A 13,549-nucleotide genomic window follows, 5' to 3' on the forward strand; every position below is an offset into this window, starting at 1 on the left:
GGCCGGCAGTACGAGTCTAGTACTGAGCACATGTCTGAGCAAGAAACATTTCTCTGTATCTCACCCAACAGGGTGACCATTTTCCCCCTCGGTCTCCCGGGCATCGTTTCACTACATTCACGACCAACTATAACCGAAAAGAGCTTGGATTTTCAGGCTCTGAAAGCGCTCGGATCAGTGACAGGATTCCCTTTTGATTCAGACGTTCCCCAGACCCGCACACTTCAGAGCCACACGGTCGATGGTCCCTCTGTGAAGTTTGATCTCTTTGCTGGTCTTTTTCGGTCGTACAAGTCCCTTCTACCCTGTATGAGGAGGAGCAGTGGTTAAGCCGATTCGTCGTAAATCTGCCGGTATTCGATCATGTTCTCTTGTCAAGATATCGTGAATTGTGGTGTTCACTTGACGAAGGTCTCAGATTTGGGACCTCGAACATGTGTGTAGGCCTTCATTGATGGAAAGAAGCTGTGGGCCATTTCTCCAATCTTTTATTTCACATTGCATCTTCACGATTTGGGGAAGCCCAAGGTTTATCTCTACCATAGCAGCCCTAACCGGTAACAAATTTCGGCCTGAGCGTACGATGGGTTTCATTGTTTGGCAAGCGCCTTGCAGCAGCGCAAGCGTTGGGATTCTACCTTATTGGCTCTGGAGAGGGCAATCACCGCACCCTCCTCACAGGCACTCTGGTATCAAGGGCGAGCCGATCACCGGGTGTGAGATCAACGCTAGAACGTAGTGTGTCCTTTATAGCAAGGAGTTGCTGGGTCGCCTTGTCTTTGAGGTCGGGACTGTTGCCATCTGTTATCTCAATCGAGGCTTGCAGGACATAGCCTTCGCTTGGGTCAAGCGGCGTGAGCTTCGAGATGTCTGGTGTTGTGTTGATGGTCGAGGTGGTGGGTGTGGTGTTCTGCGTGCTCTGGTCTGATGCTTGCATGACCTTGTACAAGAAGAGCGTTGTGTCTTGGTCGTAGAATCTATCGCCTGTGGTGATGTATTGAGATAGGTACCTAAGGGTTGTTCAGACATAGCACTACTCTGGGCAGGGAGGAATTGGATCTTACTCATATCCAAGGTCATTCATGAACTTAATGACATCGCCTTCCAGAATGCGTGTCTTTGAGGTGGCTCTTGAGGTAGCCGAGACTTTTCCTGGTTCCGGAATATCGTTGAATTCTAGGTACCACTGGAAGGCTTTACGACTTTGCGCTGACTCGTCTTCATCACTTGTCATGATAAGGTCATGGTCCGCATTCATGTTAGGCACGACAGATTGTTCTTTTTTAGGTGTCAGTTCTTTATTCTCTAACAAGCCGACCACTTGTACGTAGTTCAGAGGTGTATTGAGCATCTGCCTTGTCTTCTGCAGCTCCTGTTGCTGAGGCCCCTGTGGTCCACTTCCCGTTGGAAGATTAGCCAGGCCCGGAGGCGAACGAGGTTTGAAGATCAAATGTCTTTCAAGTACGGGCTGAGGCGGCATTCGTGCTAGGCCTGCAAGCTGTTGACGAAGTGTCTGGTGGTTGTCTGCCAACACTTGGCCGAACAGGAGGATTTCCTGCATCATCCTCGATTCAGTTTCCGCTAGAAGCGATGATGGAAATGACTATGTTGCTGTCGGTTGAGTCGAGATATAGTAGGCACTAATATTTCCGGCGGACCAGGTTCGCAATGCCTGCAATGTTCCTCATCATTTTGGTTGTTAATGGATCATATCAATCGACGAGATCGGGCGTGAGTGGAAAGGTATGCTTGGCTCATAAACCTTGAAGAGACAGGCTTGAGCAAGTAGTCGTGCTCACAGATGCCCATTTCAGTTCTGGACATTCCATAAGTCCTGCTTCTACTCAATGTTTGAAGTGGACTGATTATCTAACTGGGACTCATAATACAAGCACACAGAGTTCCTACTTGAGCCTAGCTCCGGAGGTTGGGGAGCTCTCCGCACACGCCCATGGATGGGCCAGAGGGCCCTCCGGTCTCTACGCCATGGCCGAGGTCCGCAGACGACATTTGACGCAATTCTGAGTGTTGCACTGCAGCTCTTCCGTTCACAGTAGTACCAGCCGCACAATCTCGCTGCACCTTTCATTGAGCTTCCCGTCTTTTCGCTTCTGACCCCATTATTTAGGAGTACTCTTAGGATGAGGGTCACCTCGGTCTTCCGAGCTGCAAGTCATGGAAGGACCCCACTGATCAAGTTCATAGGAAAACGTTCACCACCGAGTAAGCCACAGCTAAAGCATATAGCTGCTTCCTATGAGGTCTTCTGTGGACACTAACAGTCAATAGAATCCGTTGATCACACCCCACATGCTCATCCGGCTTCCCCAAGTGAATCATTGCCCGACTCCTTCGCCAATTACAGATCGAAAGCTCAGCAGCATGGACCTCTAGCTGGTGGTGGAGGAAGCAAGACTACTCCTTCTGCGCCAATATCGTCTCTCACATACGGAGCAGTCGGCGGTCGTGCAGGAAGGGAGCTGGGCCCGGTGCAGCCGAAGCAGGGAGAATACTTCGATCGAAATGAGCTCCCTATGAGGTTTCGAAGAACTCCGTTCACCGAGGCAGAGATGGAAGCTATCCAGACTGGGGGCGCGAGTCTGTATGGTTGAAGGAGGTCACGCTCCGACTTTAAGCATATATGGCACCCATGGTTCAACAACAGCAACCATCAAGATGCGTCAAAGGATTAGACTCTGAGTCTGTGCGTTAAAGGAACGAACTCTTCGGCCTTCAAGCCGGTCAGCCTGTTTGGGCCTCAGTACATCACTTGTATATATCTCTGGCACACCATGCATGATACCCATATTATTACTCGAAGCGGCTAAAGTGGAGTATATATCTTACATTCGTGAACAGAAAAGTAACTACTAGACTCTGCTTAAATATGCAATAAGTGACTCAACAAGGATGCCCAAATATCAAAATGGCGATGACGGAGATCTAACGTGGAATGAAATGAGGATTGACCTCTGCCAAGCCTGATACATATGCTCCTGCGTTACTATACTAGATAGCACAGGTGTGGTTTTTTATTTATCGTAGATAGAAGCCATGTTGCCAGCACATGTTCTTCGGTTTCGGGGGCAAGTGCTACCAGTAAAGCTTTGTATTCACCGATTGTCCTGAAAGTTCCCACCTACATCACAGTCACTCATTCAATACAACAAGGTTATCTTTAACATTCACAGTCCAAACTCCAACTGGGAGATGCCTTCTTCAAAGCAACATATGATGAACGATGCATCCGACACTAAACCTCTGAGGGACGAGGGAGGGTTGCATACAATGTCTCAACTAAGAATTCGCGACCTCGACGAGGCAGGCAATCAGAAGTCCCTCTACATTGCTCATGGCGCTGGTTCTGTCATCGATCGGATTGAAACCGTTCCGATGCAGGATAACATCCCGCTGGCACGCCGTCTGCTAGGGATCTTTCTTCCCACAGGCTACCCGAACACTATTTCGCCCGATTACACCGCCTATCATGTCTACAATGCGCTGCAAGCATTTTCTTCCTCGATTGCAGGGCTCCTGGCTTCCCGAGCAGTGCTTCAAGGTCTAGGCGTGGGTGACGAGAATGCGTCTGCTACCAATGCCATGCTTCTGAATGTGCTACAAGAGTCGATGGGGCGGGTGGCAACCATTCTTTTTGCACATCGTGTGGGAAGTGCTATAGAAGCGGAATGTAAAATGTACCGATTCTTGGCCGATGTACTCAATGACACCGCCATGGTATCTGATTGCCTGAGTCCGATGCTTCCGAAGCTGGTCAGAGTACCTCTGCTGGGCGCCTCTAGTGTCTTTCGTGCTTTGTGCGGTGTTGCAGGTGGAAGCTCGAAAGCAACCCTCAGTGCACATTTCGCCAGAACGGGCAACATTGGAGAATTGAATGCGAAAGACTCGAGCCAAGAGACTGTTGTTTCGCTTCTCGGAATGTGGGTCGGTGGAGTGGTGGTGTCCTATGCAACCTCAACAATGGCGACGTGGATCTGGCTCATAATATTGATTGTTGTTCACCTATCCACCAATTACCTTGCAGTGCGCTCTGTCAGTATGCCCTCGATGAACAGCCAACGCGCCAACATCGTTTTCTCGGCTTTGATCGAGGATGGTCAAGCCCTTCCTCCGGACAAGGTAGCCAAACAGGAACGCATATTCGAGCGGAGTAGCACTCTTCGATGGAATGGCTCGAAAGCAATTGGTACCTGTGAGATCGGAGTACCTTTCACAAGATTCCTCCGTCGGATTGGGAAAGTCCATTCGAAAACAGGATCCGCCCAGGATTTGAGAGTCAACATTACGGAATTGCTGCGTGTCTTTGCCGAAGAGCAGTATCTTCTGTGGATAGATGCCGGCAAGAGAAGAGCCATAATTGTCCTCCTCGACAATGCAACGGCCCAATCCCAGCTGCGAGCATGGGCTCATGCTCTGCGTTGCATGCATACATTGGAATGTACGAAGGAGGTCAGCCCTTCTGGGTCCGACATACTTCGTCTTCTCAGTTCCACATTGAAAGAGCAAAATGCTGCTTTTCCAGGTTGGGTCAAACAACTAGAAGCGACTGGCTGGAGCACAAGTACATCAGCCTTGGAGACCATGGGTGCTAAACGAGTTGTCTTTGACCGGTAAGGTGCTCGTGTCATCGTACAGTATTCTTATCGCACAATTGTCACATGCAGAACGTGGCGAGAGCTGGATTACCGACCTTATCAACTGGAACACAAGATGTGACAAGCTTCACGAAACCCGGGCTCACGCTTGCTGAAACAAGGGTTGATTGAATCAAGGTCAATAGGTTCTTTCGAAGGAGCAATTTTTCGGTGGTTGCACAGTCGGACGTCGGCAAATCATCGGAGGAAGCTGGGAAAATGCCTTCCGCATGCAGTACTACTAACTTACTACTAACTTACTACTAACTGGCCAACTTTTCTTCTCGAAGTAGTCCAGAAGTCTTGAGAAAAATTTCGAGAAGCTGCCTATCATCCCTTCTTTTCAGCAATGACGCATGGTGAATTACGTTTGCTATGCTACAACCCCTTGTATGTGATCCTCGTCACTCCCACCTTGAACTGGCAACCTTCCTCCGACAAACCTCCTTCTTGGAACAGCGACATAGAGTCGTTTTCCACCTGAACGTGCTAACTTATGGTACCAAGGTTGTCAGCAGGCTAAAGAGCCACAGAGGTCGCTTTTCTGACACTATAACAAGCTCTACATGACCCGCCTGTCTGAACGACACAGTGAAGTGCCAGCATCACGGGGCGCTGGTTGTGATGATAATTCTCGGCTGCGGAAGATCCGGACCATTGCTCCTCAGAAAGCTTGTAACCCATTAGTAGCCTTCCAGCCTTGTTCTCCATATCCTGCCTGTCCTAGCAGGCCCGCTTGGGGCGTTGAGCATATTCGGTTCCGTGCATATCCGCTGTGTCGTAAAAGGACTCATTCCAGTTTTAGCCTGGATACGGAAGCCACAATCCACACAGCGGCTATCGTGTAGAAATGGCCCACAATAGCGATAGCATTAGTTAAGCATTACGGGTGCTAAGGCAGCTGCCCTCCTCATTTGGTCTCACTCGTCATTGGGTATATTTGCCACTATGACCCCTCGAAAGGAGTCATACGGTGGCTAAGAAATTAGCAATCCTTACGTAGTACTTACTGTATGTCGTCCGAAAACCTGTAATGTCCAGGCATGTATGTAGTTAAATTAATTTGTTCATGAATCGTGGGTAGCAGTAAGGAAGATAATATAATCACGAACGTCCAAGACCAGCTATTACGAGACTAGTAGCGGACCGCTCTTATCTTACAATACTGAGAGGTGGACGGAGTACAGCTGCAGTAGTGTAAAACATGTCTGAATGGAAACATGTCCTGGAAGGGAATTGTCCTAAGTTCCTTGAATGTTGAGGGCGCCTTCGCGTGACGCTGTTACACAGCAAGCCCCTCCACTATTGAAGTTCTGTGGCTGTCTAACGCCTTCGATTGGCCTTCTGGAAAACGATCATCCTTCTCATCCTGAGCCTAACACTGCAGGCCTCCGCAATACGACACATTCCGATTTCCCCTCAGCAGCCAATTACTCGTCGTTCCCCTCGCGCCTTTATGCTCAGGCGTCGATATAGGCAACGATCGCTTCAATCAAGCTATGAACGCCTGTGCTTCAATTGCAGTCAATCTGGTTGACTGCTGCATTCCTGCAACTGCGTCTTGCGCGTTTCATGTCCATCTCTAGCCTCTCCAAGACAGCATTTTTCAGACCTCTCCAGTGTACAGCAGCAACCAGAGGAAAAGCTCTTGCCAGTCGCCAAACACCTCGGAATCCTCATCGGCTATCAGCACCACTAGCATTTCATTTTTACCTAACACCTTACTTTCAACCCACTCCCATTGCATCCGCTGCAAGCATCCTTCCTACCTCTCATCATCAATCAACACACCGAAATCTCGGTTCGAAGTTTCATCCGCTGTCGCCTGCATTTTTCGACAGCGCTCTCCGTTGATCCTTTGTCCCATCCGAATCTCGTCGTTTGAGATAACGCAGCCATGGGTTCTGGTAGTTGAAACATAGCAATCTGCAGCAGGAGGACTCCACATCTCCACGTCAGACAATTTTTTCAGGCAGCTATTAACGGAATTCTGAGCCACAAAGGAGAAGATCCACCATCAACGCCACTCACATTATATAACTTGCAGAATTCATTCGCATCAACAGCAGGTCCTCTTCGACTTGGATTGCTGGATACTTGCTGGGCGGCAATTTGTGGATCGTCAAACTGGCGCAGTGGAAGACTCCTAGCCGGCTCCCACTGGACGGGACTTCGCGTCCAGCCAGGAACAAGATTAGGAAGATTTTGATCGTCACCAAAAGCACAACGCAATGATCACGCGGAAGGTGCACTTCGTTCCGTCGACAGCAAAACCTTGGATCTTGACACCGGAAACTTCGCCTCAACTTTCACCTGTTATTTCGGACTGGGACGCAGACGACGAAGCCACTATGTCAGCTGAGGATCTGAGGTCTTCAAGACCAATCAGTATAGCAAGTACATCTCGCGAACATGCAACATCATTCTCACCGCCTACATTGAACGATATCCTTGAAAATCGCTCTCAACCTCCTTATACCCTCAGTGCTTTCACTGCCTACCTCTCGCAACAACATTGTCTAGAAACGCTGGAGTTTACAGTGGATGCCAAAAAATACCAAGAAAATTATGCACAAATTGCGGCTCATTTGGCGGGTATGCCCATGAACTATGAGCATAAGAGTGTTCACGGCTTGCAAGGAGAATGGGTCCGCATCCTAGATGTATACATCAAACCTGGGTCGCCTCGAGAGATCAATTTACCTGCAGAGGTGCGGGATGACCTTCTTGAACAGGGCTTTTCACAGAAGCCGCCTGAACCTGAAGCGCTTGATCCTGCTGTCAAACGAATGCATGATCTGATGGCGGATTCTATCTTCATGCCATTCCTCAACAGTTTCAGTCCAGCGCCTAAAGCAGAGACATTCAGTGGCCCGAGCTCTGATTTTGGCGGCCGCAGAGAAGGCCGATCTGACTTGTCATCTTCACTGGTTGACGAACGGGCAGATTTCCTACACCGGAAGACCTCGCGAAGGCGCCGGTCCCCCACCGCGAGCTCCAGCCTTGAATTCTCTGGGCCCAAATCACCGACCCTTGGCACATCTCATCGTCACACACAATCTTCGAGCATTACATCGGCTTTAGGTCGTACTTCTGGTACAAGACTGTCAACTCACGTCTCGAATTCATCCGCTGCCTCCGGTTATGAAGGTGGCTTGACGGACGACAGCGCCAGTGCAGGTAGTCCTGGTTCTATCGACCCCATGACTCCACCTACCACACCTCCAGGCAGTGATTTACATGTGGGATCTTCGGCCAGGCGTCAGAGTCCCAAGCCGCAAAGGAGCGATAGTGGCGGCAACTGGGTGAAGAAAGGAATGAGGCTCCTGGGTAAACGAAAAAATGGTGGGCAATCATTAAGAGAACAACCTGGGGAGGGTTAGACATGTTTGAACGGCATTATTTTCGTTATGATTCTCCTGGACGACTTTGTGCTTAATTGCGAGGAGTTTTGGCGATTGCTAAATTTCAGAGGCAAAACTGACGCGGTTGGCTGGAAGGACAACGGGAGGACGCACGGGCAAGTTTTTCGGAAATCCTTATTGCATTTGCCAGCCGACACGGCAGAGGGTACTTGAGCTTGATTATTTTTTCCACGACATGCAAATGTGGCGTTGGACCCGAGCCGTTGTTTGTGCTGATAGGCTAGCGTTGCAGGCCATCTTGAGATTTTCATGTGCATATTTCAGGCTATTACTACGGGGTAGCTGGGGGTGTGGGAGGTCAGACTTCACTCAATTCATTCATTTGGGCCGCCAGGGACAGATCCAACCCGGTTCCAAGCCCTAGGAAAACGTCTACCTACAGCTACCTACAGCTATGATTGCTACGTGCCGTGCACGGGAAACTGCATGATCACGGGGGAGGCCCCGGTGCAACGGCTTATTGCATCATTGTGGCTAGATACTGATTCTCTTACCAGTGCGCTGTCCAGGACAGCGTCTTGCCCTTCCATGATATCCACGAGAGATGCGTAAGAGAAGAGCTAGATGCGCAAGAGCTAGATGCGCCACTGTATTTGATGAGGTGCAGGACACTGGGGTTGTGGATATTGCAGCGCCTTGTAACCCTTGTGGAGATAAGCCGAATGAACCAAAAGGGTGGGATAGGCTGCACTAGTAGGTCAGCTAGTTTCACAATTGCGCTCCCACAAAATTTGCGGTTGTTGTCCACTACAGTGTGTAAGTGAAAGGCGGTACGGTCAGTATCCTGAGGTGTGGACGTAACCGCTTCGACTGACCAGTGTCTGAAAGATCTAATTGTGCCAATTCTGCCAATTCTGTGCTTTGAGATGGGAGCAAGTCACGTGTGTGACTTGAATTGAGTGGACTTGGGCATCAGGGAAATGTAACTACGTGTACACTCCACACTAGAAAACCCGGGCTCTGCAAGGATTACTAGTTAACTGACTTGGTGGAAAACTAGTTGCGTCTGGTGCTTCACTGCATTGAACTTACCAGGAGAAGGGGTACGGAGTAGCTAAAGGTATGAGCTAAGTGCCGTTAGTAGAAGTGGCAGCTATTCTGTCAAATGACGACCGTATACCAAGACGAGAAGAGAAGCATATTTTGACCATATTATGACCATATTATGACCATATTTTCAGCAAAATACGTGGGAAATAATACGATTCATTGGATCACGGACGGCTAAGCTGTGTGTCCTTGTACACCTCTACGTAGTAAGCAATCTTATGGTTAGGCTTAGGCTGAGCGCACTTTGATGGCTCCCTAGCATTATTTTAAGAGGGCTTCTTCCTGCTAAGAACTTATGCTTAAGCGGCAGCCAAGGAACTAGGTCGTAGTGATATGCTTTGGAAGGCCTACCGCTACTGGTGATTATTGCGCTCCTGGGGCCCCACACACTCGGTAATCCATCCATCGCCCACGCTAGAGGCGGCGGCAGCTAAGTCTGATCACTGCAAATCACGTTAGCAAGAAAAGACTAACCTAAACTTTATCTTCTCAAGATCAAATAAGAATTTGCTGAGTTGCAATTGAATTTTGGCTGTGGCCTACTACGTAACTGCAAGCCTTGTCTCTTACGAATCCCGCCGTGGGAAGTCATCCCACCATGAATGCTAATTTGGCCTGATCAGTAACATCTCGTGCGCCAGATGAGAAGCAGCTAGCTAACGTATAATCCTTGCCCCATGATTCAACTCACCTCTGTGGAACCATGTCCATTATTTCTACCCGCTGAAGATCGTTCCTGATCATCTTCGGCTGCGTGGTACACCTGGCCAGCCCCCCATGCTGTATTGCACACCCATGACACCTTCAATTCTTTCTTGCTTTCAACATCGTCTCGTGCTCTATCAGCTCTTGCATCGCAGTCTAGACCGTACATTTTCGGGCCTCGCTATTCACTATTCAACCACCTAGTCTCGGTTCATGTTTCCATGTATCTGTCAAACCCACCTACCATTCCCCATCCCACCACCAGATCTCCGTCTCATTACCACCATCTGGGGCAATCCCCTCTACCCAAGCGTCGACCTACTACTCAAACTAATAGAACCAGCTTGATTGGATGGTAGAATGCCAAACAAATATTCTCACAGCGTGGTCTTAGCGCACTACTCCAGCTTGGGCCTTATCGATCTTCCCAATGATCAATATATAGCATACCTCAAGACTTACCCACCCTCAGCGCGATCGTCAATCACGACAAAGTCTAAAGTGCGCACGAATGGCACGTCACGCTCGGTCACTCCTTCAACTGGATACAGCGCCAGATATAAAATTTCAGGAGACAATGCATCTACTTCGAGGTTTGTCACTAGCCGTAGAGAGTACGGTGGAACCGCCAGACGGGATGTCATCCTTGAGTCTGATGAAGGGTCTAGTGACGAGCATGTGGTGCTGCGCAAGAAATTTGAGCCATATGAGCGTCCACCACAGTCTCAAAGACAGTCCGATGTTCGTGACTTAAGGACGGAAAAGAGAAAGCTGCCATCTGTTTCTACATACACAGGAAGATCCAGCAGCGAAGCTTCAGAGGGACTTGTACCATCAGAGCCGCCTCCACCACTCCCACCGCAAGCATCGTCTCGTGTCAGAGGTGAACCAAGAATATCTCCTCCCAGCGTCATCAACCTGAATGACTACGAGCTCGAGCCTGCTGCGGAAGCTCCGGAAGCCGCTTCCAATCAGCATTCCGGGCCCGATACAAAACACTCATCGAGTCGCAAACCGAATCACCTTGCAGTTAAAGCCATCCCGGCCAATAGCAAGACGCCGTCGTCTATGACCCGAGACACTGACATGTACTATCCCGATCCGGAAGAGGAGCCCAATTTTGCTGGCTTTTCAGACGCACACTTTTCAGATGTTACCATCACAGAAATTCACAATGCCGACACAGATCCCTCACCAACCGTTTCGACAAATCAATTTCCCAAATCCTCCACTTTTAAGCACTCCGCTCCCTTAACCAACGGTCCTATAACGTTACCCAAAAGGAGAGATCCTGCCACTAGCTTCAACCAAACTTCAGCCACGCTGAGGCAGCCTCGCCGCAATCGCTCGTATGATTCCATTTCAAGTATGGACTCGGAGATGATGCACTCGACAACAGCCCTTCCGCCAGTAGTCCCTCGCAAAGCACAGAAGCCTCTACACGAATCAGGCAAGAACAGTGTCGCATCAAGGGATCCTCTAGACAGTGATGATGCAATGGATCCCAGCCTTTTCGAAACACTAAAAGATGTGTCTCGCCGAACTTCTGTCTCGCCTTCGAGAAAGCGCTTCGCTGGCCTGTACTCAGACTCGCCACCAGTGACCGCCCGTCCATCACACCAAAGCTCACAGAAAACCGGCTCACAGAAAACTGGCAACCATGCATCACCCAGTCCTGACTTCTGGCGTGGGTTGGACGAAATGCTTTCCGACAGCGATGCATCGGTCGTCTTCCCTCCTGATATTGCAAAATACAAGCCTAGAGACACTGTACCTGCACCTGTTCTCAAATCGAGCAAAACTCCCATGTCTCGAAGCGAAGATGGAGACTCGAAGAGACCAACGACAGCACCAGCTCCGAAAACCAGTAATAGAGATGCATTTGCCTCAAACGAGCCTCTCCCTAACGGCCGGAGTAAAGCCACGATACTCGGTAAAGAGAGCCTTGACAAACCAAGAGATGCTGGAAAGGTGACGACTATTCGGCTGGTGGATACAACACCTCCAAGGAAGGAGAAGAATGGCTTTTTGAAAAAGCTGAGGAAGAAAAGCTATGATCAGAACAAACTGTAATCTGGGACAACAGCTGGGCTTGGTTTGCATGACGACTCGGCCTTTGATCTGTTGTTCTCGTGTCGCAGGCATTTACCATTATGTTCAGCGGCATTTTTGGGGCGCTGCCTCTCACACTACGCGAATGTGAAGGGGGCATCAGCATGGTCTGTGGCGTCAGGGATTCCCTAAATATTCTCCCCATGCAAGGCGTATTTCCTTTCTGCAACAGGTGACGAGCTTAATGTCTGGCTTGGAGGCATGGCCAAAGCGACCGGAAAGTGCTCATGATGAATCGACGTTCGGCATTCTTCCTTGCACAGCACCGGGGGGGAACAAGCATCTGGGCGACACTGCATATCATTACTGCTTCTATTTCGGACCCGGTCACATAGCCCGTCGTACGGTAATCATCTGGGTAGGAAGGTGGAGATAGAGCACACCCTGGAGGCACTTTGTCTACTAATAATGGATCACCATGAGATTCGCATGGTTTCCTACATGTCCTAATCTCCGATGCTTCTTGCAAAGTGCTAAGTCAATCGCGGCTTACAGACAGCCCTGCCCGCAGTTCCATTTATCAATCCTCTGGCTTGTAGCAGAGCAGAGCCGCGTCGCGTACTTTGACACATAGCCATACCTCCTATCAACCTGACCTCGCCTCGACACGCTCATTGCGGTGCCTCCAATCCCACATGACCTCACCACGAACTGCAATTCTTCTCTCCATCTCTCTTCCTCCACTTGTTTCCCCTTCCGCCTCCCGCCCCCTCCCCTCGATATGTCTCTCCTCATCCATCCTCGCCCAACTCGGATCCATACAATATTCCTGCATAGATGAGGCACCTCACCTCGACCAAACTACTTCCTCCGTTCCAACAAGTGGAGCAAATAGCTAGCCACCAACCAACATCTCTCACATTCGCCCAGGCGGCCGAAAGCAACATCAGCATGAAGGCACATACATACCCTTGATGAGAATCTCATGCATAATTCCCATCTTCATTCCTCCATCCATCTTTTCCTACTCAACTCCCCTCCTTCAGTCATCTGAGTGCTTTGCATCTTAAACCAAAGCCAAACCAAACCAGACAAATCCAATTTTCCCCAGCAGAGAAAGCCTCGCCGTGAATCATCTCCATCGTTAACAGCAACAGCACTGACTAACTAGTATTCTATTTTAACGCAGGGGTTTCTTAGACCGAAGTCATGGTTCGTGGGGTTTTTTTTGCGCGTCGTCGTGCTAAGTGACAAACAAAGGAGTAGTGGTTGCCCCCCTCTCTCGTCATCGTCATCATCATGTCATAACATAACCAAATCAAATGTCTGGTTGTGTCGTGGCGGTAGCAGGGGATGTTGTTGTTGATGATGATGATGATGATTGATTACTTATCCGGGTTATTGATTAACCGGATTTTTAACTGGTTACTACTCGTGGGAAAGGGTGAAATTGATGGTGGTGGTGGTGGTGGTGGTGGTGGTGGTGATGATGACGTAGGTCGGCGTGGATGTGCTTACTGATCTATAGGAGAGGGAGTTACTTTACTGTTTAAGGTCTCCCTCAAGCTTCTTGGATTCTCTTTGGATTAATGGATGGACGCATGACATTGAACCTTGTTGCTAAAATAATATGAATGGTAAGCATGCTGAGTAGCCATCTTATCC

At 49.4% G+C, this 13,549-nt stretch overlaps 5 protein-coding genes across 5 annotated transcripts; 4 read left to right on the forward strand and 1 right to left on the reverse strand.

Moving 5' to 3' along the window:
• Positions 1-661: 661 nt before the first annotated feature.
• On the reverse strand, positions 662-1,564 carry EPUS_06995 (uncharacterized protein; the record flags this gene model as incomplete). Its single annotated transcript, XM_007789004.1, has 2 exons — positions 662-1,010; positions 1,065-1,564. The coding sequence occupies 2 exons, from the start codon at positions 1,562-1,564 to the stop codon at positions 662-664; spliced, it is 849 nt and encodes a 282-aa protein (XP_007787194.1).
• A 577-nt stretch (positions 1,565-2,141) lies between these two features.
• On the forward strand, positions 2,142-2,612 carry EPUS_06996 (uncharacterized protein; the record flags this gene model as incomplete). The annotated part of the gene is made up of 2 exons (XM_007789005.1): positions 2,142-2,223; positions 2,290-2,612. The coding sequence occupies 2 exons, from the start codon at positions 2,142-2,144 to the stop codon at positions 2,610-2,612; spliced, it is 405 nt and encodes a 134-aa protein (XP_007787195.1).
• Positions 2,613-3,210: 598 nt separating this feature from the next.
• On the forward strand, positions 3,211-4,632 carry EPUS_06997 (uncharacterized protein; the record flags this gene model as incomplete). Its single annotated transcript, XM_007789006.1, has 1 exon — positions 3,211-4,632. One exon carries the CDS (start codon positions 3,211-3,213, stop codon positions 4,630-4,632), a length of 1,422 nt encoding a protein of 473 aa, XP_007787196.1.
• Positions 4,633-6,883: 2,251 nt separating this feature from the next.
• EPUS_06998 (uncharacterized protein) lies at positions 6,884-8,035 on the forward strand (the record flags this gene model as incomplete). Its single annotated transcript, XM_007789007.1, has 1 exon — positions 6,884-8,035. One exon carries the CDS (start codon positions 6,884-6,886, stop codon positions 8,033-8,035), a length of 1,152 nt encoding a protein of 383 aa, XP_007787197.1.
• A 2,157-nt stretch (positions 8,036-10,192) lies between these two features.
• On the forward strand, positions 10,193-11,905 carry EPUS_06999 (uncharacterized protein; the record flags this gene model as incomplete). Its single annotated transcript, XM_007789008.1, has 1 exon — positions 10,193-11,905. The coding sequence occupies one exon, from the start codon at positions 10,193-10,195 to the stop codon at positions 11,903-11,905; it is 1,713 nt and encodes a 570-aa protein (XP_007787198.1).
• Positions 11,906-13,549: the final 1,644 nt, after the last annotated feature.

The sequence above is a fragment of the Endocarpon pusillum genome, assembly GCF_000464535.1.
Source record: "Endocarpon pusillum Z07020 unplaced genomic scaffold C732893, whole genome shotgun sequence".
In the NCBI taxonomy this organism is placed as follows: domain Eukaryota; kingdom Fungi; phylum Ascomycota; class Eurotiomycetes; order Verrucariales; family Verrucariaceae; genus Endocarpon; species Endocarpon pusillum.